This window comes from Trichoplusia ni, chromosome 2, assembly GCF_003590095.1.
Source record: "Trichoplusia ni isolate ovarian cell line Hi5 chromosome 2, tn1, whole genome shotgun sequence".
NCBI classification, from domain to species: Eukaryota; Metazoa; Arthropoda; class Insecta; order Lepidoptera; family Noctuidae; genus Trichoplusia; species Trichoplusia ni.
The window spans coordinates 12,767,336-12,794,770 of NC_039479.1; the positions used below are offsets into that span (position 1 = coordinate 12,767,336).

General features: G+C 37.9%; 1 protein-coding gene across 4 annotated transcripts; it reads right to left on the bottom strand.

Moving 5' to 3' along the window:
- LOC113507614 (phosphatidylinositol 4-phosphate 3-kinase C2 domain-containing subunit alpha) lies at positions 1 to 27,425 on the bottom strand. Of its 4 annotated transcripts, XM_026890504.1 has the most exons (34): positions 26,132 to 27,425; positions 25,851 to 25,986; positions 24,658 to 24,784; positions 23,515 to 23,640; positions 21,779 to 22,355; positions 21,013 to 21,157; positions 18,943 to 19,136; positions 18,691 to 18,781; positions 18,194 to 18,337; positions 17,939 to 18,027; positions 17,291 to 17,528; positions 16,955 to 17,127; positions 16,447 to 16,548; positions 16,190 to 16,301; positions 15,748 to 15,952; positions 15,160 to 15,369; positions 14,619 to 14,737; positions 13,947 to 14,125; positions 13,378 to 13,544; positions 12,793 to 12,926; positions 11,956 to 12,044; positions 11,469 to 11,642; positions 10,800 to 10,957; positions 10,482 to 10,569; positions 10,227 to 10,356; positions 9,986 to 10,141; positions 9,378 to 9,528; positions 8,842 to 8,998; positions 8,307 to 8,440; positions 8,016 to 8,123; positions 7,055 to 7,255; positions 3,299 to 3,489; positions 2,611 to 2,756; positions 1 to 2,410 (listed from the first exon to the last, which is right to left on the bottom strand). In XM_026890504.1, exons 2-34 carry the CDS (start codon positions 25,960 to 25,962, stop codon positions 2,147 to 2,149), a joined length of 5,391 nt encoding a protein of 1,796 aa, XP_026746305.1. In that variant the 5' UTR covers positions 25,963 to 25,986; positions 26,132 to 27,425; the 3' UTR covers positions 1 to 2,146. The 4 variants fall into 4 exon arrangements, with proteins under 4 accessions (XP_026746305.1, XP_026746321.1, XP_026746298.1 ...); XM_026890520.1 differs by having other exon boundaries at positions 21,076 to 21,157; positions 25,851 to 27,425; XM_026890497.1 differs by having other exon boundaries at positions 25,851 to 27,425.
- Positions 27,426 to 27,435: the final 10 nt, after the last annotated feature.

The following is a 27,435-nucleotide window of genomic DNA, read 5'->3' on the forward strand; positions in this document are numbered from 1 at the left end:
AAAAGCTTAATAAAGTAATCTAAAAATAGGTTTTATATTGGAATGTGACTAAATAATAGATGCCAATGTGCCAGTACAGGTACAATTTTACATTTCATTGCTACTTTTATTTGTTTAAACTTAAACTTAAAGATTTTCTATAATATATTGATTATACATCAAATATCGACGTGACGTCATAGTCCTATACACTGGGGACTGGTCCCGAGAAGAAATGATCATTTGATTATATTATATGGATATGATACACCTTGAATGAGCTCCTAAGATCAGCTCACCCAATACACGACACAGACCGCATTATAAAGTCTTACAGCTTACTATATTCCGTTATGAAAAGGAGACGGGGATATATTCTGACTCTATTCGTTCATCCCGGAACATAAAACGTCATAATACGGCCTTAGTAATACATGAGTAATTATTATATAGGTATCAGGCAATAGCCGCTTTAGCTGAATAGCGTTTATTTAAGATATGCTGGTTAAATACTTGCTTTGATATGTTAAATAATACAAGTGCCTTAGAGGCACAGAGGTGTGGTTGGCCAAGTTTAATATAAAGATATTGATTAAGATTGAATACTCTAGTATACCAATGCAACGTACCTCTAACTTCTATTCGATTGCGCTAATCAATAAAAAACGATACTTGTTATACAGTCCAAGTACTTTTTTGGCAAAATTTAAGTAGAACTCAAATATATTCTGTTCTCGTAAATCACTGTCGATTCATCACTGATGTTGCACAGAAGATAAGATCTTTATTTCTCACATCTGTATGTTATAAGATTACGCGAAAAATTACAATTGAGTTTTAAGTAATTTAAATGCGGCAGCACACAACACAGTTCAGTTAGACATTAAGAAAAATCGAACTTGCTTTAGCAATTTAGACCTTAATCTCACTACGTAAGCTGCAAAACCACATTGTATTTTGGCACTCAAGTGTAGATTATATTTACAAATAATTCTAGAAACTGCACAGCATGCCAACTCTATATTGAGCTACATAATGATCTATTGTAAAACAGTGACAATTTATGACCGTATACTGAAATGTCTCTTGAGTCACTCATATTGTCTCTGCCGAGGATAGAGGTTTATAATCGTGTTAAAGAGATGTTTCAATATCCAGAGTAAATCTGTTACTAGCCGAAGTTGAGACAATATGGGCTTAAAACATCTGTTCTTAGGAATACTGATGCATGGAATTTATTGCACTGAAGAAGATAATACTTAAAATTTCCGTTTATTATATTGACCCTATAATACTCTTTTACATAGTGAGGTATGTGTTAAATGAGGTTATTACTAAGTTCCAGACAGCTGTTGGGAATATATTGAAGCATTTTATGTTTTATAAGGATAGAGTCGAAAGTTCATTGGCTAATTTCATTATGAGTTGGTATAAATATTCCTACATGCGTGCATTTTGGCTTCATAGCCACGGTGAGCGGTCACGCGAACTCCGACCTTATTGCAGTATACGCATATAGTCTAGTCTTTTATAATCATAAGTTTAGTACCCCACGGCACTCGTTTAAGTTTTTGTGTAAAGCTAATACGATTTGGCGAAGTTTAAAGCAGTAAACCTTGCACGAAAATAGCTACAATTGACAACAATATCCCAAATAATGCCCTTTACAACACTAGCCGAATATCTGACTGAAAATAAAAAAATACAATTTAGCTGGTACTTTTTTTCTATAAAGATTTTTTGCTCATATAAAAATATATGTAGTTGGAATAGAAAGGAAAGCTTTGCTTCTAAAACAGTTTTTAAACACAAAACAACTTTCGCTAGTTTTAATATTGTCTGTGGAAAATACACTGAAATATTCAGAAGTGATTAAAAAAGTTCACTCATTTAATTATTGGATACAGAGAGTGTATTTTCCATAGCAACCTAACGACAACTGTTTCAACTCACGAGCGCAATCTCCTTTAACATTGAAAACTATCTACTCGACAATACCGTCTAAAACCGCTCATTACTACCGCTCCAACGACACCACACTCAAAATTGAACCCTACACCTTGACAATAAAGTCGATTTGCCGCTCGTGACTTGCAACAACTATAAGATCGACAAACGCGGCGCGTCTATTTGACTTACTTGCAACTCAGTGCTCCATACAGCGGAGCTACCGGGGTATGTACTCTAGCGGGTACCAAGCGACAGTCTCCTGCCTTAACGGCAAAGAACTTAGGGGTATGACGACACCGCCTAGAAACTGGTTTTCCTGTAAAGAGTCGTAATGCCATACTGTTGCGTGCAGACTCCTGGCTGTGACTACTTCCATTGGAAGCCGATATTCGAGCATCTCCATGAATGAAGGGTGGGAGTTCCGTTTTAGTACGCGGGTTTTCCTTTTCGTTTCTTTTGTTGGGTCTGGTAGTAGGTAGACCTGTGTAAATGAAAGGTGAAATTAACTTTTTATTACTTTTTTAGGTTTGAGATCCTGCAAAAGGAAAGGTGATAAACAGAAACTGACTTTTCATATGCAATCCATTTAAAATTCTATTGTTACCTAACATATATTTCATTACATTATTAAAAAACCTATAATTTTTATTTTCCACTACAAAAGTTGTTAAATAGTCGTACCTTAACATAAGGATTGGGAGGTATGCCCTGCGGAGTGAGGGCCAGCGACTGCGCGTGCAGTATCAACACGGAGAGCACTCCGCTCGCGTACTGCACCGACAGCTTCAGGGACCCGGAACCACTGTTCTCTGGCTCTGCTGTTTCACCTATAAACGAAGTAAACACATATCAAATGCTTAAAGTTTTTACTCCTTTTTTAGTCATCATCAGGGAGCAAAGGACAAAAAGCGATGCCTTAGCAGCAGGATTCCATTTTTTTTTTTAAATGCGGACAACATCACATACATTGTTCTGAACCCAAAGTAAGTTACTAAAACACTAGTGTTATGGAATTCAGATGCAACAAAGGTAACACAAACACCCAGACGCGAGATAATGTAGAAATGTGATTTTTTACATTGACCCGACCGGGGATTGAACCCGAGACCTCAAAGCTCACCTTGAAACCGGTGCGTACGCCACTCGACCACGGAGGTCGTCACATTTACTCTTTGGATTCGGAATCCAGAAAATGGAATACAAGTATAACAGAAAAAGATTAATTATTAAATTATGCAAGAGTTCGACTTGCGAAACCGCCGCGTCAGCTCATGATTAAAGATTTGGATCCGAAACTAGTCGGCCAATACCGATAAATACGCGTGAGTAAACCGTTGCATCATTTAATAAGGCAGAAAATGTTAAATACCTCTTCGCCTCTGCGGCTCAACATCCTGCTGGTCTCTCAACAGCGGATGGAAGAACGTGTACACGAGGTCGGAGTGCGCGATCTCGTCTGCAAGACTGAACAGGGACGTGAGGAACGCTTGCACATCACCGAAACGTCGGTCAGCGACTTGCCGCGTGTTGGAGCGGCCTACGTGCAGCCCTGATGGTAAACTGGAAAGTTGAAATGGTTTTTTAGTTAACAATAATTATTTATTTATGTAGTCCAGCCCCTTTAGCTAAAATATATTTCTACAATGGTTGGCTTTAATAGACAACATGCCAAATATATGAAAATTACATTTACTTTCGATTGGTCACGTGACTTTTACTTTTTACCTCCATGAAAGTCTTTTCTATCAACGCTAATGATTGCTGAATGGTTACTTATCTAGAAGGACCTTAATTAACATGAAGGTACTCTCGTACAAGTGCCCTCAACTTAAGCCCTAAATGACATGAGACATACTTACAGCTACACGTTATATTGATAAAATAACTTGCAATTTTAAATATTATTTAATCATATGTACTAAAACCCTTACTCTATCGGCTTCAGGCAGGTGCCAGGCTCAAAGATAAGATTTTTCTTTTATTTATAACATAGTAATGAAAAAATTCCAAACTATGACAAATCACATAATCCTTGTATATTTACGCCAACAAAGATAATTATTATCAGAATGTATCATAAGCCGTAATTAATCCAATTCACAAAAGGGCCACAAGCTAATAACTTGATAAATCTTTATGTAAGACAAGAATTTCAATAGTATACTTTATTATGATCGCAGCAGGGTTCAAAATGCAAGACATTCTTTGATTATAAACGGCCTGTTTAAAGTCTATAAGCAAAAGCAACGCACGCAAAATCCAATAACATGTTGGAGACAATTGCTTGCTTGGAGAATGTTGTCCGATATTGTATAAACAAGTAATGTTCAAATATAATACCTATGTCTGCTACAAATTCTATAATACATCCGGCTTATTAATCTGGATAAGTGAGAAATGCTAATGATACCGAATAAAAACGTATATTTTATATTTATTGCGTTTATGAACGCACGTTTGTCACCGATATAATATATTTTTAAGTCCTAACTACAGGTTACTTTGAACACAAACATTTCATCCCACTAATAAAAAAAACAAATAAAGTCTTGTATTTTTTCAAAAAATATTCAATTATGAATGTGACGTAATATCCCATCCTTTTTATTAATCATTACATCAATGACTAACTAATCGGCAAAACATGAAGAAAATCATACTTATAGTATATCTGTGGTCATAATTCGCAAACTATTACACCATCAAGTCCTACAACGTTGATTACAAAGAATAATTTAATTTTGATAAGATTACAGTCATTATTCAGCGACTCGGAAGCGAGCTGCTATCTTATCTGGTAACACAGGCGTATTGATTTAAACAGTTATGTCTGAACGAGTGTTGTCACCACTTGCTTTGTTTATTTGCATTTGATTTTTGGTATTGTTTCTCGTTTTATATCCGAGTTCCTAGCCTGATTCAGGTAAGTGGAGTAAAAAATACGCAAAATTATCTAAATTAACTACAAGACAACCACGTGATGATAATCTTTAAATTAATACTGGATATTCAAGTGTCTAATCATACTGTGTTTTAAAAGATGGAAGTTTTAATTCATTTTATTAATTATTACAGTGGCAACTCAGTGTATTACGTGGCAACACTAGTTCTCTTCAGCTGGTAATTTGTAAATCAGCACTGATGCTGAAGTTTGGACGATTCAAGGCTTCCCTAAACTTCTACAATGGGAAGAAAAGCAAGAATATGGAACATGAGTCGGCCGCGTCTGTTACAGGCGGCACCTACAGGAGTAATAGAGAAGAGTTTGGAGGTAAGTGTTTTTTTTTAAATAACACTTTCAGTAAGAGAAAATGCTTCTTCTCATGTGGGTAAGGATAGGATTATTAACAATATGGTAGGTAATGCACTCCATACTTTGTCATAATAGTCACTAATCTAACGAAATCCAATTTTCAGGATACAACAGCTTCTCAGAGGCACCGAGACAGATAACTCCATCTCTAATGCCCAGCGCCAAAGCAGAACCACCAACAACGCCGTTACGTCAAACAAAAAGCACAAGCGACTTGATTAAAGCAAAGAATTTACCTCCGAACCTACAACAAGAGAATCCAGGAGTGTCTGAGGACCCGCGCGGAGCACAATCGACCAACGACATCAGATATAAAGTCCCAGAAATTGCCAAGGAAAAGAAACTAGACGCACAAAGAATAGTTGAAAAACAAAGACTAGGAGAACAAAAGAAGATAGAGAAACAGCGGATAGAAGAACAAAAAAAATTGGAGAAACAAAGGCAGGAGGAACAGAAGAAACAGCAAAAGCTAGCGGCACAACAACAAGCAAAGCAAGAGAAATTGAGAAAAGAGAGAGAGAAAAAAGAAGCACAGCTAGCAAAAAAGGATAAAAAGAAGAAAGGTGCAGCGCCACAGAGACCATTAGCGAATCCTTTGTCACAAAACGCTCAAGGCCCAATCCCTGTAGCAACAACATCAAACATCCCAGTACCACCGCCACCGCCACCACAATACTCGACGAATACTTTAGAAAGTTCCATCAGCAGAAGCAGTGGTCCTCCACCATACAACGACGTACCTAAGCCAGAGGGAGAAAGGGCTAACGTGACATACAGCAAGCCCGTAGATACGAGGAGCTGGGACATGATATCCAAACACCGGGAGCAGATGACCAGTAGGCCGGTGAACGCCGCACCGAGTAGACCGGCCAGACAGACCAAACAGACTGTCATGGACTTAAACTACAAAGTGGATGGAAGTGATAGTCGGGATAACGATAATAGTGAAGCATGAAAGTGAACAAATTAAAGTGCTCTTTAGGAATTTAAGTGTTGGAATCGTTGAATATGAATTGTAAATATAATTATAATATATATTTTTTTCTACTTAAGAAGTTTTTGGAATACTTCACAGACCTTCGTAGAATGGACTTATGCTAAGCTATTTTGCTTTTAGTTGGTGTATTGAACAATATCTGTGAGTGGGTTTTCCTATCTACACTTAAAATCAATCATATCAATTTACCAAACAAATAATAAATTGTTCGTCCAAATGAGTCGATTTAAAAGTTTTGTTTTGAATCTTATCGCGACAGATAATGTTGATAAATGGTTTATGTGACACATGCCATTTATATAACAAGAATTAAATTAGGGTTTAGTGATAAAGTTTGCTGTTTCGAAGAAGTAAGTAAATGTGAATCGTACGCGGAAACTTTAGCAATTATTTACAATGTTCATTATGAAGTCATTCAATTATGAAGTACCGATCTCATAGATGTGGTTTATGAGTTATTCGAGATTAACACAAGTATCTTTAAGAATTGTGTAAGATTTTTCCTGTTATTAGCCCGATATCATTAATGATTGTGTTTCAAACCGTTTATAATCAAATCCAGTAAATCTTTTTTTTTTAATGAACAGTCAATGAGTTCAACCTACGCCAGGGAATGGCGCCAGGGTATGTAGCACTGCACTGGCGTTTTAGCCACAAAAACCAACCTAGTTTAGCGATAAAAACAACCCAGTTACCTTCTAATTCCAAGAAGCCTTAACACTAGACCTCTAGCCAGGGGACTAGCGCTTGCTCTATGCCACTCTAGTGATCTACTACATATCTCATTATAATTATAATCATTTCAGTTATCTTACCAGTGTACTTTAGCCAAGGGGAAGTGCAGACAAATCTTCTGATATAATTCTGTGAAGTGCTTGTAGGACCGGTAAAGCACGAACGGCGTAGTCTGTCCCTGTCTGAAGATTCGTAGCGCGTAGACGTAGTGCTTTTCAGGGTCGTAGCGCTTCTCGTAGCCGAGACACTCTACGCTGACTAAACGTCCTTCTTGAGCCATGCTGTAAAAATATTAAATTTTTAGTAAGACCAAATTTATAGAAATTAGATCATTGACGAAGCTACTATGTTGATCGATCATCAAAGCAATGAGTGGAAATATTTTCGACATGACATATATTGCAACATCAATTAGTTAGTCATCAGTCAAAAAAACAGTCATCAAATCAAAGCCGACATAATTGTAAATACATAATAATAAAACATTTTGTTTTGTACAAATTCATGTTGTTACAAAAATATGACATCGATAGTAATCAGCCTAATATACGATTAAACTTATCGTTCAACAAGGTGACCAAATTATTCAACTTTCGCTGTTTTACATAATATGCATGTTTTCCTTGTTTGTACATCATTTCTAATCACAATGATCCTGTTAAACGAGCATCAAACTTATTTTATCAGTATCTCTCTCATTTGCTGTTAATTGAAAAAGGTCAAAAGGTAAATTAAATTATCTTTTACTAAAAATATCAATCAATTGTCCCCGGATTCACAAAATGACTGCTCGCCCGCCGCCCGCCACGGCAGCTTATGATTAAGGATTCCCGTACGGTGCGAAACTAGTCGGGTAATAAATACAAGTGCGTAAACTGTCGTAAGGAAGATTTTTACCTATGTCTGTCCTTTTCTTATGCTCTATGCTAGTAAAATAATTATGATGAAAATACAAGAGAATAACTAACCTTGTTAATTCTATACTATTATCATTATCTATCAAGTTCCATATGAGTTAAGAGCAATTATATAAAGACTCACGTGTACGTTCGCGGCATAAACGATAGTAGTTCAGAAGTGTTGCTGCTCTGATCACCACTGGCGCGCAGCTGTGCCAAGTTGTGTAGGAAGAAGTTTATTGGTGTGAACCTGTTGTAATAAATTGATATTAGGAATTGTACAGGTAGGTATTTATTATGTTAATTAAATATTCAAACAAATATGCTAAGAATTTCAAGCCAAGCTAATGACAATTTTTTCAACTCCAGTCTGTCTCTGTAATTTTCGCTTTATTTTACAGAGACATTGTCTTTAAACAAGTATGGTACTCACTTGCTCTTAAGCGATGAATGTATGAGCCTGGCGAAGGCCGCGGCCGCCTCTGCGTTGGTCGCGGCCGGTAGCAGAGCCGCGCGAACGTAGCCGACGGCCGCGCTTGTCACGCCCGTCACACCAGACATCGCCATCTAAACGGAATGAGTATGTGTTACTATTAAATATTATAAAAAAGATAAACATCACATACATCTATGTAGTAAATGTTTTTTTTTTTATAACATGTACCTAGAATACTTTTTGACATGTGAATTATACGCTTTATTTACTTAAAGACATTCTTGCGATTGATTTTAAAAGGAATGATAACTCAAGTTGTCGTTAGGTTTGTTGTCCAACATAACTTCTAATCGAAGAGATAAAAGAATGATAGAATTTAATATTTTAATGTCAATTCAATTTAGGAAAAAATTCTATAATTAGGCAGTGTCATCAAGTATCGAGTATTTTTTGAGAGTATCAGGAAGAGCCATCTAGTATCGAGTATTTCTTTAGTATTATAAAGTGGCATATAGTATGTGTATGTATGTACCAGCGCGAACAGGTCTAGTATATGGTCGTGGTGAGCCCTGACGACGTTGAAGGCCATGCAGCAGAGCTCCACGAAGTGCTGGAAGCGCTGCGTGGGGCGCTCGCCGCCGTTGATGACGTACACCATGTCGTGCGTCAGGACGAACGGGGCGCGGTCTCTGGTGGTCAAACAGTTCCGTGAGAATGGTGCTAGTGTCAACGTAGAAGAATAAGAAGTAAAAATAACGTTTAAAGTGTGTAAAAGTAAAAGCAGTGACTTCTTTATTCACATCTAGTCATTTGCGCCAGTAACTCAAGGTCACGAAAGGCGCACGCAGGAGATGAAATATGGCAAAAAGTCATGTTTTTATATTATAAATGTAGAGGTTCCGTATTTCTTTAATAATAGAAATCCACATTGTTCTTAATCGTCATAGAATATTTACCTTACAAAACGCCGAACAAAAGTCACTTGTCAGACAGTTATATATTTATCAATATACAAGCAATTTTATCCCCTAAAACAATAATCGTAAAGTCTATAATAACATGGCAAACCTCTTAAAGTTGCCGAACATCTGTGCATCGCCGAGGAACTTGCCAAAGTCGATGTGGAAAAGATGTCCCGACGTCTTCAACATGATGTTGTCGTTGTGTCGGTCGCAGATACCGAGTAAATATGTAGCCACGCTGTAGCCGGCACACGATGCTGGGGATTAAAGTTAAGTTTACAATGACACTCATTCTAATCTTCTAATACAACGCAGTTTAAATATTTCTTTATTAAAAAAAAACGGCTCCCGCCCTAAGGAATGTAATCTTTGTGCCGCGGGGGGTTTTAGAAACATACAGATCACATGCACAACAACACCCAGACTTAGAACAAGCATTCGTAGATCTCGCTAATGCTTGTCCTACGTGGGGATCGAAACCACGACACGACGCGCACAGTGGGTTTGGCGTAGTGACGTCAACCTCTATCTGCCCGTGCAGTAAAAACAAAGATAAATATTGCAGTGTTGCACTATTACGGAATTGAATTTACGTATTATTTACACATATCGGGCAAGAACGAGTGTGAATAAATTACTAAAAACATATTTAACATTTATAGATGTTTGCTTGATTTTTATCCCAACCCCAACATAACATTCATAAACCTGTACCTGTAAAGTTATCCCTTGCGCGTTGATATTCCAGTTCCGATGGGTTATGCTTGGCGAGCCACTCGGCGATAGGCTTGTCCTTAAAAGATCCTGTTAGACCCCATTCCGTCTGAATAGCACGGAGAGTTTCCGCTTCCGACACGATTTCGATCATACCTACGGAAAGTAAGAACATTTTTTTTTAATTATCATCACAGAAGGATGAAAAAAAAACACTACAAAAAGACTCAAGATATTATACCTCTTTTATCACTCGTCGGTAAAGCTTGGAAGGTAACTATCCTGAGATCCAAACCCGCTTTTAGCCACAGACTGTCCATTACTTTGATCACTTGTAAGACTAATGCGTCTTGACGTAAATCGTCTCCAACCTGTGTAACAGAAACAATTGCATCATGGACCTTATTACAAAACTGTTGATTTCAATTTCAAATGTTTGTAATAAACAATTAATTCAATTGGAAGAAGTGTAAATACAAAATATGTAGTAAGTTACCTTAAACATAGCAGGTATGACTGCGTTATCGCTTCCTATGAAGTTTATCTTGAGAGGCAGTGTATTCGATGCGAAGTACATACACGATCTGGAAAACAAAATACACATTTATTTGTGGTCAATTAAGTTTACAACTTAATTATGAACCCTGTCTGGCGCAACTAAGTTTGAAAGAAAAAGCATTTATTTGCCACTATACGTTTATCGCATATAGGACACAATACTGACAAGCAAATATACATTCAAACAAGAGTTAATGTTTTTGTGTCATACGAAAATAGATCTTGCAGTGTAAACAATAAGGTTGAGTGTGCTTACTTGATATCGACGTCGTGTACGTATTTGTGCAGTGCGAGCGGCAGGGCGGCGGGCTGTTGCCGCAGCAGCGCGGCCAGCTTGGCCGAGCCCGCGCTCAGGGCTCGCTGGCGACCTGCTTCCTTCGCCTCTTTCACTGATTGAGCCACTTCTGATAGCGTCTGTAAGAGAAAATACATAGCACTATATATCTTTATTTTGATTTTACGATCAAGGAATTTTAATTGATCTGCCGTAGAGACAAGCCTCACATCACAGAATTGTTTTCCCAGATTTTTATACTCTCACTTTTCTTGTTTGTCATTCCGGAAGGATTTTTGCAACTAAATTTTGAGGCACTCCCCGATAAGCTAGCAGGCTGATTTTTTTTATGATGGCTTCAAATCCGATGACAAAGCAATTTACAACTATAAAAACGGCTGGACCGATTTTAATAAAATTTGAATGAAGTGACAGACAAAAACGTGGGTATTTAGATTCTTTAAAACCATTATTTTACAATCGTTCCATGAATGAAAGTAGCCTAAGTATTGTTTGTGCATTGTATTTTAATATCCTGGAATCGACGCAACCATGGGATTGAAATACCTCATAGCGCAGTTATGATTTAAAGACAAAAACAGTTAATTAAAGAGGTTTGTTTCCAGGTAGTTGCATGCCCCCGCCCCTGACCTTGACGAGCAGCTGCTGTCGCAGCAGCGTCCCCTGCAGGCGGCCGCCGCAGAGCGCCAGCAGCGCGCGCAGCAGCAGGCGGTAGCGCCAGGAGGCCGCCATGCCCGCGTCCGCCTCGCCGCACTCGCCCGCGCCCTCCTCCAGGCTGATGCCTAGGAACTCTTGGTTGGGAGCCTGGAACAAAGCACAGCTTGTTGAGGTGGACATCAGACCCACCTCTCGATGAACTCATATCACCTCATCGTCCATCGCGGAGTAGCACACCTTTGACGTAATACAACAGAGACAAGGTGACAACAGAAATATCAGACGACCTTCTTCTTGACGGTCGAAATATGTTGTTGGCAAATATTAGAGATACCTAATAATCATGTACAATTTTGAGAAAAAAAATATTTTCCTGTATGATATTTAACAAATAAACAATTATTTCATTTAATATACATTCAATGAAATTAAAATTGAAATAAATAGAAAAAGCACTGACCTGCGGAACGTTTGGTAGTGAATGAACTAACAACCAGAATAAGCGATGCGCGACTGCTGGTGAGGCGAGAGCGCGGGATAGTAAAAGCTCTGAAAGCAAACAATTTTAAATCAATATGTTATACTTACATCGAGGTGAATTTACATACTTGGTAAACAATACTGATGCAAAGAAGCAAAATGGGAAAAAATATATACCAGCCATATTGAGATCTATTTACTTTTTGAAACTGGTTGCAAATTTTCCGAATGGGAAGGTCTCTATTAATTACTTTTTCTAGCTTTTCAGCATCTCTTGGGTCAAAATACAGGGAACTAAAAGTGTATTATTGATCACCATCCTTTTTTTATTGGGTCTCGCTCGCCACCTCCGTTCATCATTGCAACTCCTATAAGCCAGGATCTACAATGACACCAACGAAGACCTCCGAAACACTTAAACTCGGTGTGTCCCAGAATTGCTTCTCGGGCTTTTGACTTAGATCAAGGTCCAGTACCAAGTTCCACTTACCGGCACGGATCTGGAGCGCTGACCTTCACCTGCGCAGAAGTGATTTTTTGGGTCCCTTTTGAGGTAAGGAGTGAGGCGCGGGGCGGACACAAGTGCAGTGAGTGGTCCGCAGCGCACTGCATCATAGCGGTCAATTATTGGTTGAAATTCGTTCTGTGCTGCAGTTGCAGGCACCACAAGTACGCACAATTGATTAGCGGTTTATTTTACGATGTGCAAAGCGATCACCACTCTTCCGCCGAGCGCTCAAGATCCGTGCCGGTAGCTATACAGGTACAGTTTTTATATGAAACAATAGAAACATTTGTATTTAAGGCCCTGCCATACCTGCTACGGGGCTAGCCTCGTAGGTCTCGTGTCGTAGCGCTTGCGCCAGCTGCGGCATGATGCGGCAGAGGTCGTCGTCAGACATGTCGTTGATCAGCTGTGTGGCCGTCTCGCGGACCGCCTCGTCCGGGAAACTGAAGATTATGAAAAACATAACATTTTGTGTTTTTGTTTCTTTCTAAATTAAATGTCCAATGTAAATTGAGAAGCGTCGCTGGAAGACAATTACAAAATACCTCAAGAAAAGCTACAGTTTAAACGGCAGGAGCATTGTTAAGATTATGTTTCAGGACAATACGAAGTACGAGAGAAAAAAATATAATACAAGAGCAGTAGGATAGGAACTACAAAATTTCGTGTTACGTCACTCCTTATTACATTTTGACGCGCAGTTACGTCACTAGCCTAAACTTTAAATCACTGTTCAACATATTTTTTGTTCAGATATATAGGCCACATAATTGACGGACCAAAGCGATCGCAGTTTCTTTTTAGTATTAAAAAAGTACAGTAACGAGATCATTTAATATGGGTGATAATTAAACTCCCAATAAACAACCTTGGTAATAAAGGAATATTACTGACCAGGGTAACAGCAGATGCATGGCGTTCAAAGGCGAAGGTTTCTCCCAGAGCTTGAGCAGCGCGACCAGCTGTTCTCTGTGCTCCCCGTACCAGTTGGTGGCGGCCATCAGTACCAGCGGCAACGCGCCCGCTAGCTGCACGAGGTACTGACGTTTCTCCCACATTATCTGTAATAAAATTATTGGTTTAAATGTGTTTACATTGTTCAATTCTGATCAAATTTTTTATGTTAACACGACTATGACTTCAACCTTATACGCATACTTGGATGAAGAATGCTCGACGAGAACGCTTCCGATTTCTGATGGAGTATACTAAATACAGTCAGGACTATATTTTATCCCGGTATTTCCAGGCTAACGGGAAACACCATGCGCTGTAAACTGAATTCCACGCGGACACAGTCGCGGGCAACAGCTAAGCTACTAAAACAGCTACATAAGTAAAGTTTAACTACTTAGGACCTTAGGTTGAACCTTCCTTGTCTCTACAGAACAAGTTAAATCTCCACATTCTGTATTGTATATGATTTTACTGTACATTATTAGCACAAATTTTACTGATCTCACCTCTCGACACTCGCTCGGCATCCGCTGGTAGGCGCCCTGTTCTATCAGATGCAACAACTGCGACTGCGTGTGACCGTCCAGACTATCGAACTTCGGCAGCTCTTCCCGAGTCATCGGCCTACAGCGACCCTCTTCAGTGGTCGACCATTTAACACCGGTGTCCGTGTATAAGGGGATTTCTGAAAACAAATTAGAATGATAAGGTTTTATGTAATTCATATCGAACCACTTATGTAATAGTGTTTTTTAGTTTTTTGAGTCGAGTTACTTTATTTTTTGATTGTCTAGAGGTAAATGACACTGACTGCTGTACCGGAGGTCGTGAGTTCGATTGCCGACCAGTACAAGAGTTTGTTGTATAATGAACATGAAGATTTGTTCTATGTCTGGGTCTAATTTATGAATACCATTTGTGTACTCATCATACAAGATTTGCTTAATTTCAGTCTAGATGGCGTTGTGTGCAGATTAATGTAGAATATAAATAAATAGGCCTAATTCATTCTACGCCAGGCCGTTCTATACTGAGCCACCGAACACCAATCCGGACCGACGCCATCTCCTCACTGTTCTCTCTATATAACCCACTAATCGGGTTATTGGTTAAGTTGTAGAAGTAAAAATAGTAATCTATGAGACTTTTAAATCCCGAATGAAATCTACTATGCTTACCAATATTGACGACAGGGTATGATCCAGTCGGAGAGTGCATGGGGTGTGGCGCGGGCCCGATGCGCCGGTCACAGAACGTCGGCCACAGCGGTAACACGTAGTGACCCGATGCCAGCATACTGTAACAAGAATGTTGTTTAAATATTCATTTGAAATTAGGTTATTGTTACTGCTAACTGAACAAATTAAATTGAAATAGAAGGCCGTGTAATAAAGGTTATCACGCCAAACCCACTTTGTGCGGGTCTTGGGTGCGATCCCTACGTGGCTTTCTGTATGTGACTAAAATGTTTCGTGACACAAGGATTTCATTCTTTACTGCAAGAGTTGTTATGAAAAGGAATAAAAACTCTTCACATGTATACAATGATTTGAACTCAATTCTCAAGCAGAAAAAAGCACACATTCATTTTCATCGATTTTCGTGTTATACCAAAACTTTTTCTTTCGGAACAACTATTACAACTCGATTTTTCGTTCAATAAGAAGACTAGTTCCTATTTTACAATATAACCTAATCTGAATAGTACATAGTACATACCCATCATAATCAAACATCTGTATAGCGGCCCAGCCTAGCTCCACCAGGTCGTACTGCACATCGTTCTCATCGGTATCGGATGACTGCGGCGGGTTGTTCTCGTTGTTCTGGTGTTGGCTATCCGGCGCCCTTTGTTGGCGCCCGTATAGAGTTATCACGAGGCGGGACTCGCGTGGGAGCGTGTTGATCGGTAAGTCTTCGAGGTTTAACCTAGAAATGTAAGTAAGGTAGATGTATATTTAGTGGGTGGAGAGAATATGATGGCATGCAGTATCTGATACAATTACAAAAAAACACGTATTTATATAGTAATCATAAAAAGTTAACAAAGAGCAGTTCTCACTATTTTTGTGTGGTATTAATAATCAACATGACTATGCTCTTACACTTTTAAAGTAGAAAAATATGATAGCCAAATAATATACAGTACAAAGACCATAAAGCAAGAAGTAATTTAAAATTCAAATTAATGAAACATACAATAATAATATATGTATTTTGAAACATGCCAATTCACAGCATCCTAGCTACTAACTATCACTATTTATGCGCTCATTTAATTAATTACAATATTGACGAATAACTCACCAAGTATCAAATATAATCCTAGGATAGAATCCGGCGCACTCGATCTTGCTGGGCTGCGTGAAGTGCAGAGCCTTCAGCGGGCGCGTGCCGTAGAACACCTGCGCGTGGAACATGTAGTCCTCGTGCGACCAGCACAGCGGCAGGCAGTGGACCGCCTCGATACAGAACAGCGTGGTCTCCGAGATCTTGTGCGATGGGACCGCTTCTGTGTATACAGTTTTTTTTTGTGTATTTATGGAAGTGATTACTTTTTGTGCGAGTATTTTCGATCAGAGTATCTCTTTTATAAAAATTGTGTTTCACAAACGTATAAGTTACATTGACAAAAACACCTAGAATCGATCATGGATCACACCAACGCTACTCCTATGCGGGGATCGAACTCGCGATACATCGCGCCCAATGGATCTGGCGTGACGCCCTGTGGTATGTAAGTACTGACTGTTGGTGTTGGTGGGCGTGTGGTAGTGCGTGTCGGCCAGCTGGAAGTCGAGCAGGCGCGTCCTGCCGTAGAGCGCGAGCAGCGCGCGCGTGGCGTCCCGCAGGCGCGCCGCCTGCGGGACGCCCTGTGGTATGTAAGTACTGACTGTTGGTGTTGGTGGGCGTGTGGTAGTGCGTGTCGGCCAGCTGGAAGTCGAGCAGGCGCGTCCTGCCGTAGAGCGCGAGCAGCGCGCGCGTGGCGTCCCGCAGGCGCGCCGCCTGCGCCGCCACGGCCTCGCGCCGCGTGGCGCCGCGCAGGGACACCGCGCAGTACGGGCCGCGCTCGGACTCGATCTCGGGGGTCACGCCCGAGCTGCTGCCCTGAGGGACAACGAGGGGATAGGCATAAGCTGACTTACTTATCGAGAGTAGACTTTTAAAGATTTCGTGTAATTTGACTAATAAAAATATCATTTTTGGGTGATTTGTAAACCTGAAATAACAAAAACAGTTTCTTTTCTCACTAAACCACAGGGAGATGTGCCGAACGGGGGGAGGAGAGACTTGAGAGATTCTTAGCTCCAACAGTGGATGTCGAGAAGCTAAATGTTTAAGCCGAAGGATTTTTTCAATATATAAGAGAAACGAAACCTGATCTTAAATCATAAAACTTTAGAGCAACAAAAATCCATTTTTCCACATGTTTAAAAACGAAACAGAAATATCCTATTATAATACAGTTTATCCATTCTGCATTGCACCATTTACACTGAGGTCATCTCCTTACCTGTGTCGTACAAGCCTGTGCGAAGGCATTCAGCGTGTGCGTAACATGTAAGGTTTCCACTCCGCCGGCGAGCGCGCAGATAGCTTTCACAGCCTGGAACACGGCCTTAGGCGAGCAACTCCCCTCGCCGCCCGTCACACCGATAGCGCGAGATAACTCGCCTTCTAGGGTCTCTGTGATAAATGTGAAGTATTTTACTTGATTGAATTTAAAGAGAAACGTAGAAATCATCTTAATTCTAGTTTTCAACATATCACAAACATGAGCTACCATTTTAGAAGAAAACAAAACTCAAACAAAATACATTACTACTATACATTCCCACCATTATCTTACCTAATAAAATAGACAGGTTATCAAACGATAGCTGCGGGGTGGCTCCCTGACTGGGCAGCAAGTCGTCGAGTGTGAGGTGAGTGTCCCTAGCGTCGTCCCTCTCACTCCTCGCCAAGGCATTGTCCTTGCCCTCCATCAGACACAAGGTGACATCTTTCTCGAGTCGCACGCACTCCCGTATGTAATCGTACTCGCTAAGGGAACTGCCCGGTGTTAGGTATTCTTTTGCTCCCCATACCTGAAGTTAAAGTTTGATGAATACAAAGTGAAGAGGAAAAGGGAAAATTTAGAGAAATTTATGTTCTGAATACGCATCTTGGTCAATGTTAGAACTGCACCCTTGTAACTAATATCCGAAAATTTTATGTGACAACTAACTTATTTCTTAGTGCACAAATAAAACGTTATATGAAACGATGCTCAGACCTACTAGTATGCACACAAAATTTCATGAGAATCGGTCTGATCGTTTCGGAGAGGTTTAACTACGAGAACACAGCGACACGAGATTTTTTTATCAAAGGAACGGCTTGAGTTGTTATCTATAGTTTAAACTCAACTCGCCAATAGTAGATTTAATTAAAAGTAAGTTTATTATAAACTATTGAGATCGATTTTCGTAAAACAGTGATATCATAATTTTCTTACCCGCAACATATATTCAGACATATCTTCTCTAATGTCCTCGTCTAGAGAACATACTACAGTTAATATCACATGTTCTACCGTCGATTCCACTGAAAACAAAACACTATATGTATAATAAAAATCAATATCAACCTTATTCCAACACACAGTAAGGTCTTATACAATAGGATCTATATTTAGCTTTATTTTTCTTTGTAGGGTAGTTCAATGCGTAATGGACTCTATGTTAGCTGAATAAGTTCGATCTTGCCTTACCATCAGAGGTAAAGGTGATGGGTTCGTCGGAATGCGCATGGTGGACTAGAATCTTGATACTGGTGTTCGGTGGGTACTTGCCGCCGGAGCGAGCCGCTATCACGTGACCTGGGTTCGTACGTTCGTCGCTACACGTGAATCTTTCTGTAAGAAAAGAATTGGCTATGAATAAAAACCCTTAACTCTAAGAAATTTATTACTCCAAAATTTTCACACAAAGCTATGTAGTCTCAAACTAAGCAAAGCTTGTATTTTCAGTACTAGACAGCTGATAAATATACTAATATATCTAAATACAAACACAATCGCATCGTCCTCATCACACAAAACCAAAGGTGGAAATTTAACCCACCAACTCATTTTATCGAACTGGAATGCAATAATTTTGCAAAGATTTTCGGGAGGTTTTGGCCAAGCAGGATCACTACAGCCTAGTAAATAAATATTCATCATAATATATTTAAGGTAAATATAACAAAGTGACACAAACAACTTACTTCTAACATCTAAAACCATTTTGAGGAACGCTTTGTGTTCACTATCGTAGTTTCTTGTTCTCGTTTTCACTATACAGTCGTACAGCTTATTCTGAAACAGATGAACTTTTATCAAACTTCTCGACGGCGATGTATAAAATTGTACGGTTTTGTATTTCGGTATACGCTTAAAACAACAGTACAAACAGTAATACACCTTATCACAATAACCTTAAAGTTCATTTTCGAGTGCCCATCGACACATTTACTTACAGTGGTAGACCTCAAAGCGACCGCTGGGACACTGGGTATAGACTTAGGCGGTGGTGAAGGGAGTTTCTTGGTATCCTTTTTGTTGATAGTCGCGTATACAGCCTCCCGCATCTCCGTCTCACCGTACAGGAAGTCCAGAGGATCGTACTCCTCGTAAACACTGCTTGAACTGTCGCTTGAGGCTACCGCATGTTCTGTAGTTTATATATAGTTAGTTATATTTTTTAATTTCAAATTACGGTTTTATTTTCCCTTAAAGGGAAAAAAGTGTAAAATTAGAGACAATTTCAGATGTACGTCAAGATCAGTATGACGCTGCGATCTTGAAAATTTTCGGTGCTCATTCGAATTGAATTCTTCTCCGTGGGTCTTGATCGAATCATATTATTAAATTAAAAATTACAACAAAAACAATACCTAAAAAACACGAGAAGCATCAGACACACATTTCTACCAATTACCTGTTTGCGTTTATCTTTACATAACACTTAGCCCCGTATTAGTCACAAATTTAACTGATCTTAAAGTTATCAAAATACAAATATAGAAATTACTGACTTACTGGAATTTACCCACAAATAAATCACGCTTATTTTAATACTACTGGGAATAAGGAAAAACAGAACGCTAACCCCAAAAAGAGGTTATACCCAAAATGTTTATATTAAAAAATCTGAATAATAGGAAATGACGAAAAAGACGTTCTAACATTGACATAAATTATGTCGTCCCCCAGAAAATAAAGTTTTCATGTTATCCATAACATTGAAAAAAGTGCAACCACAATAACAAAAGGTGTTTATTTAGCATGTAATCCCACACAGAATTGAACACGGTTATAGAAAAAGTAGCCATGGAATTTTGAAATGTTGAGGCTAAAGTTCATATTCATGTAGCATCAGAACTTATCAATGGAATCCATGCCAGTTTTTCTATAACAAATAAGACGTAAAACGAGAAAATTTTAAACAGATATTAAACACTATTGACAAACTATGGGATTTTATGTTTGTTTGATGATGTATTTGCAATGAAGTAACTGAACCCGAGTGACAGAACCCCATGCAATAATGGCCTCTTTTGAGTCAGACTTCACTCAGTTCACATTTCGATTACTGCTGGCATTTAAGTAAACAAAACAAAAGTATGATCAAGAAAAAACCGGCTATGTTGCTGGGCTGTCTTTTCTAACCATACATAAGATACTGTTGCTGTTGTAGAAATGAGATACCGATATCTATAGATTACATGCTGTCTCGCTTCCACAATGACCAAACTGGTCTTTAAAAGATCACAAGCACAATGCCTCCACTATCGCAGTACAGAGTATCCTCGAAATGTTTAACAAAGTGAAGTCACTCATAATATGAATTTCACTCACTGACGTCACAGTACAAAAGAGGATTGAACTTTGAAATAGACTGTAAAAAACAATTGTTTAATGATGACAGACTTAGAAATGAGAACATCACTACATATTTGGTACATTTGGACTGTTTACTATTGAAGCGAAGCTAGGTTGTGGAGTGGTGAAATAGAGAAATATTAACCAATAGGATTGCTTCAAATCTGTAGTCCTCTTGAATCATGCAACCTTATTGGTTAGTATTAATCAGTTTTTCTGCTCCGCAACCTCGCTCTTCTTAAATGAACACGCAACCGTATAACACAAATTTGTACAGGTCTAGGTTCTGAACATTGACACTATCATACATGTTATACAATATATCACGTTTTTATCTCTTCAAATTTATACTTTATAGACACAAATTCAAGGACCCTTTTATATTACAAAGACTGCCTCTTAGTTACGCAGTAGAAAATGATGTTCATATTAATTAATTCAGTCGGAATTTTTTACTAAGTTACATACAAAGATTACGTTTTACGCTATTTACTACTTTTTGTTTTTGAAACATCGATAATCGAGTCTTAGTCGATTACAATAGTCGATTCAAATCAATTCAACATTCGGACAAAAATTATTCTCATGCTTACTTTACTGTACTATTATTCTCTATACCAAATCTCATTTCTAAGTCCATATGAAATGATACACAAACCACTCACCGATATTATTCTTTTCAGTTAGTAGCGGATCAAACGCTTCAAGCACACTGACTCTTACGCTACCTTGTGCGCTAGTGTTGCGACCGAAGTCTATCAGATTCATCGACTTTGGCAGGCTACCTACGGTGTCATTTGATTCGTTCGACTGAAAAAAAACGTTACTTTTAGCTTTCTATGATTATTTTACCTTGAATAAAGCTGTAAGGCTTTTCGAAGTCCATACAAGGATTTTTTAAAGTAGTCGTTCTAAGCTTTTTTTGAGCTTGTGTACTAAAACCATTCTTTTTGAAATTGGAATTCATGGAACAGATGTAAACTTAACTAGGAAGTTGAATGTCATCGCGTAAGGATTGCGCCATTATTATTTATTTATTCAGTTTCAGAGATTTTATCGTGTCAACTATGCCGTTCATAACGTCATCAAGAGTCCAGAATGCCTACTGAAAATACATGCAATTCATGGTGCGTAGTTAACGACTTAATGACGTCAAATTATACAATAAACACCTCCCATGTATTTAACTGACAAAGACACTTACAACAAGTGACATTTTGCTATATTAATTCATAATTGTATTTTTTTAATAATCAACAAACAGAAACAGGAACACATTTATTTGTTACGTTTTCCTCAATAGGGGAAAAAGCTGGTCGGGCAGTATTTTATTACTTTGGAGGGTTGTTGGTTTCGCCAAAATTTTTTTTGTTCTTTAATAACAAATATCATTCAAAGCGGTTTTGTATAAGAAAAATAATTCAAACTCACCGCAATACTGACTTCTGACAGTTTCCTCTCGACGCTATCCCTCAGCTCAGTTTTGACGACCGTCTGGTTCACGCTGTTATTATTCATACCATTGTTCTGCGGGTTCTGCGGGTTCGTCTGTACCGGCGGGTACATGTGCATTTGGCTCAGCTGTGGGTATATATTCATCGGCCTTGGCGGCCGGGATATCATATTCGTTGTGTTGTAATTGTACGCGGGAGGGTAGTTGTAGGGAACGGGCGAAGCCATCCTCGTCTGACTGTACTGCACCGTGGGCGCGTACATCGGAGGGTTGACAGGCACGTACGTCGGGGGGACATCTGACGGAGCAGCCATGGGAGGGTAGTACGCATAGTTGGGCATTGGCGTTGGCATTGGCGTTGGCATAGGCATCGGTGTTGGCATGCCGTACGGCGTCGTCGGGTATGGCGGCATCGGCGTGTACGGCTGCTGGTAATTATACGGGTACTGCGGCGCGTAAGGATAGCCCGGACGCTGATTATAGTTCTGGTTATTCATTGTGGCGGTCGATTGTTCCGTTGGGTTTAATGCTAGCTCTTCAGTCTGTTGACCTAACCTGGGAAATGACGTGGAAATTATACACCGCTGATATACAATCGTTTGGCTATTATTAGCATTGTCTTAGACATAACTGTCCAAACATCAATTTTAATAAATGGTGTTTGGCGATTTAATAATAACTTTCAAGTATCAACTTCTTTCGGCAATCGCTTAATAATTTTCCATTATGACGGAGTTACTAATTATTCGAAGTTTTGAACAATAACATAAAAGTAAATGATCAACATTAAAATAGGTTGAGTATTACAACATTTTATTACAAAATGTTATAAACATTAGTAATTAATGCCATTATCATGCTTCCTATTTTCCTTTTGAATAAATCAAACAATAACATTTAAAACTTTCAATAGAATAATTTGGTTTGCAGGCATCAAACCCGTTATCTTAGCGTTCTGGAATAATCTGCGTATGTTCTTCTAATTTATATTTACTTTCCAGAAAAAAATAAATTAAAATAACAACTTTATAACATTCATTAGAATGTTTCACATGATGTAGATATTGTATCAATATTTGGCTTTAGGGTTTATCACAGGTCGTTATCACTTTGATAACACATAAACATTGAGCTACATTTTAAATGTAGGTGGAATTTACGAACACGAAAATGCGTGAGCGCATTATAAGGAACTAAGACATACTGACATATTCTATTCAGTACTAAATTCTATTTTAAGATGTGGGCCTGGCCTCTTTAGTACTCAACAAAAACATGTTATTAAAATCGCGGTTTTAATAATAATAGTTTAAATATTACAAATTTAACTATGTAAAAAATACTTTTATAGATATAGATTATTGACAACATTGATAATTACAATCATTACATAACATAAACAAACAAAGCGACTTGTATTGGAGTATGACTACTGTATCTAGTAAACTGAAATGTATATTCCAGGTTAGAGGGAAATTTGCATCCACCCCAAAGGATTTGCCAGAGACGGAATATTTAGAAACATCGAGACCAGTTACGTACCCTTTAACACTGTCCACGTCACGACCTTTTAATATATAAACAAAACAATAACTGACAGAACAAATCTTACTAGTAAATAAAGGTTATATTAGTCATCAATTCTATTTAGACTAGACTTAGTACATATTGTAAGACAAGTACAGTAATAGTTATTCTATATACTAATACATACTTATTTATCTGATCGATGTACTCCTTCAGCTGAACGTGCGGCTCCTTCGCCGCATGTTTGGTGGTAGGGCTTGAGAACGATATCAAGTCGCTGCTCTCGTCTCTCGTTGGACTGGTTCCAGTTGATCTGATACACAAATACGCCAGTGCTGTGATTGTTGCCAATCGAATATGTTGGATTCAGGTATGGTGTTGACGTTTTGATATTATCATTTCTTAGTTTCAATGTTAAGTGTTTTATTTAAGGTACATTCGATATATTAAAATAGGAAACTGGGTATTAATTGTGTGAAATGTGATTTGAATGTAATTATTGTGATACCAAACATACATGCATTGAGAAATTACCGTCTTACGTCACATTTATCAGCGCAGCGTTTTGACACGTTCGAACGCTTAATACAACCTATTGTTTTTGTATAAAGTAAGATAGTCTAATGCATCATATTATTGTACTTAGCCAGTAATTCATTCAGTAGTATAAAAATGTATAAAGTACACTTAACGTGTTTGATGGCTAATCAGCAGTTTAATATCAGTTGTAACTAATTTGCACTGTTGTTAAACAAAGTTAGACCTATACTAGTTAGAGAACTATGAATAATTATGCATACATATTTGGGTAGAGACATTTTAAACACATAATTTCTATTAAAGAAAGATTTTTCCTTTACAAATGCTTTATCAGTGAATGATGTTGTAATGAATCATTCATACATTGATAACAAAGCCAATTCGTGCATTCGTATTTTTATTGTCTTCTATTTGAAAGAATGACAATTATAGCAAAGAAAACTATTTTGCTTTAATTGTTAATTGTGTTTCAGTGTAGTATTTTTTCCTAAAATTGCGAAAATAATTTGCATTATACTCAAAGTAGAATGTGAGATAATTCTGTGTACTCATACAACTAAATATATTTAAGTAGTTGATCTTTATTATTGTTATAGCAAATTTGTCAAAATCTCAACAATGCTGCTGCAAAACCATAATTACTACAAAACATATATTAATAATTATTTCATTTTTATTTACATCCTGAATGCATTTATTGAAAGAACATTTAAAGAACTCTACAATAAAGTATTTTTTGTACAGTTTAGCATTAAGAAAATATATGGGAAAGTATTGATTGGTTTAATACCTGGGCCCGTCTGAGACGGAGCTCCGTCCTCGTGGCGACTTGCGCGGAGGCGGCGGCAGCGCGGGCGGCGGGCCGTCAGTCTCCTCACGCCTTCGGGCACTAACACTTGCCACCTCGCGGACATTATCTAGACAATATCACTCTGATAAGCCAAACACCAATCATTTGACTAGTGCAACTCATAGATAGGTCTTTTATCAATAACAGGTGAAAAGATAAATAATTGTTTACTAAATAACAATAACTAAAATTGTATTATTAAAACAACAGCAGCGTACGCTACAAAGTTTAAGTTATCATGATTCTGTGTAATCAGTGTCCCATTTACTGTAGGGTGTTGACCTTCCGCTTCCCTCCTGATTGATGTACAGACACTTCGCTGAACTGACAATGCTTATTAATTTTTCTTGTTTACACCGCATCAATTGATCTCGTTGTTCCAATAAAAGGTCACTTAGTCATGTCAATCGCCTTTTTCAGTGGCTTTGTGTTTGTATAAGACATTGTCATGAACACTATTGTTAAGAAATCATGTGGAAATTATATTCTTATTAAGTTTTAGTACACTTAGACATAAATAAAAATAGTTTGATAGAAGACAAAGTCAATGGATCCCATCACAATGAACTTTTGCTTTATTAATTAATGAAAACCATGTCATGATAGTACAAATGTATCATAAAAGAGGTTTATTTATCTTCAAATACCATTGACTTGTAACACTATTATAGTTAACTTTATTATGATAACAAATGTCAGGTGTTTTCATGTTTTTGAACCAAAGCATTCTATTATATCTATTTTGTAAGTGCATGCACTAAATCAATATTATTTTATACCGTCAGGTTGTTCTGATCATAAGCATTTGTTAAGTTTAATTATTCCATGGCAAATTGTAATTACATAGCAAAAGTTTAGAATGCACTATGAAGGCAATGCAGAATAAAAATTCAAATACTGAAATATTTGAGTAAATAGCAATATTATTAATTTGTTATTTTCAAGTTTCGTATCATTTAATTTAACCCATTTACATGAATATGAGCACGTTTACGTGGGCGGTTATGAAATATCAGAGCATGAATGTGAAATTACATTATCACTATCTACACAAGAGAGGTAGTCGCGTGAATTTTTTCGTAGACCTTGGATCATCAGTAATCTCGCGGAATAAACAAAGTTACGTCAGTTACCTGCGCTAGATAGTAGCTTCTGCCTACGAAACTGATCTAGAGCCAGACTTTCTAAACTCAAAGCCTGGGCCTTCTCCAAATCCGCTTGGAACTGAAGATCGTAGTCAGACATTATCGGTCTTCCCTCAACATGTATCTACAACATTCACAAAACGAGCGTGGGAATTAAAACAATAATACCACTGTTTAGCGATGAGCACATAACACTACACAAAAACTTTTACTCCAAACAACATAAATACGGCTCCCGATCACTCGCACATTATCCCGCTTTGTCTTACCAAAGGAAACTTCCCGATAAAGCTCTATTTGTTTAGTTTTCACTACATAATATAATTTTGGATGGATCTCGGCTCGATTTTATTTTATTATTTTACTGGGTCAATTCAATTTGTATGCATCATTCGAAAGATAAACCGAATGAATGGGAATGTTTAGTTCTTTAAAGTTTGACAGCAAAGTGACAGTTGTGTTCCCTTGAATTTACGTGCACAAGAAAGAGAAGTTGCCACTTGAACAATAACATTGAGCTCATTATTATTTGGCTGGGTAGTAATGGTGACGTTACTACATTTCGTTAAAGAGAAGTTTTAAAATATTTTTTTGGAATAATCGACTAATGTTGTTTAAAATTTAACCAAGTTTAGTCACAAATATACATGCATAAGTAATTATAATTTAAATTTTGTAATACCCGACGTTTTTTTTGAAGTACAAAGTGAGTGTACTTTGTAGTTCAAAAACTAAAATATATTTAATATATTGTTTACACATATTTTTTTTTTACCCAGATTAAATTGTAGTTACCGGCACAGATCTTGAGCGCTGATCTTCCTTATATCTGCTTTGAAACAAAGCTAGTAATTATTAAGTCCGTGTACGAAGTAAATAATTGACTTTGACATTTCATCGGCGTCTTTTAGTATGAAACAGACATCACTATCGCTCCGTTCTAAAACGCAACAAATTAGAGCATAGAATTACAGTTCAGAAAGGGTTGTTTTCGATTGTAAATGGAAGTTAATATTTGAAGAGTACATCCAGTAATAATAAGCTAATTTATGTATTTAAAATGTTACTTTTAATGTTACTGCAGGTCGACACTTCCTAAGATGTATTGGATTGTTTACAGGTTAAGTGAAAGAAAATGTTTGTCCTTTTCGACTAAGACTTAAGGACTTTACACGACACCAAAAGACTAAAGTTTGTTTTATCAAATTAAAAATACATTTGTATTTTTAACAAAGCTTACACCTATGTTTGCGTGTTCTACACCCACATAAAATAAGAGAGGGATGTGTTTAAAAATGTGTGTTGGGAAGGATGTACATTGAGGTTCTTGACTATTCCCGCCAGTGAATAGACTGTCTGCCGTAACGAGCATTTTGAGCTATATGTCCTCGTACGACACATTCTCCTCGCAAAAATTTGGTGGAAGTGGGTGGAACCCTCTACACATTTTAAAAACACAGCGAGAAAACCTCGAACGACACATTTAATTTGCACATATTCGGTGAAAACGCAACGTCAGTGGCGTCTTTAACTACTCTTTTTGTCGCACAGTACGATGTACCTAGCACAAAAA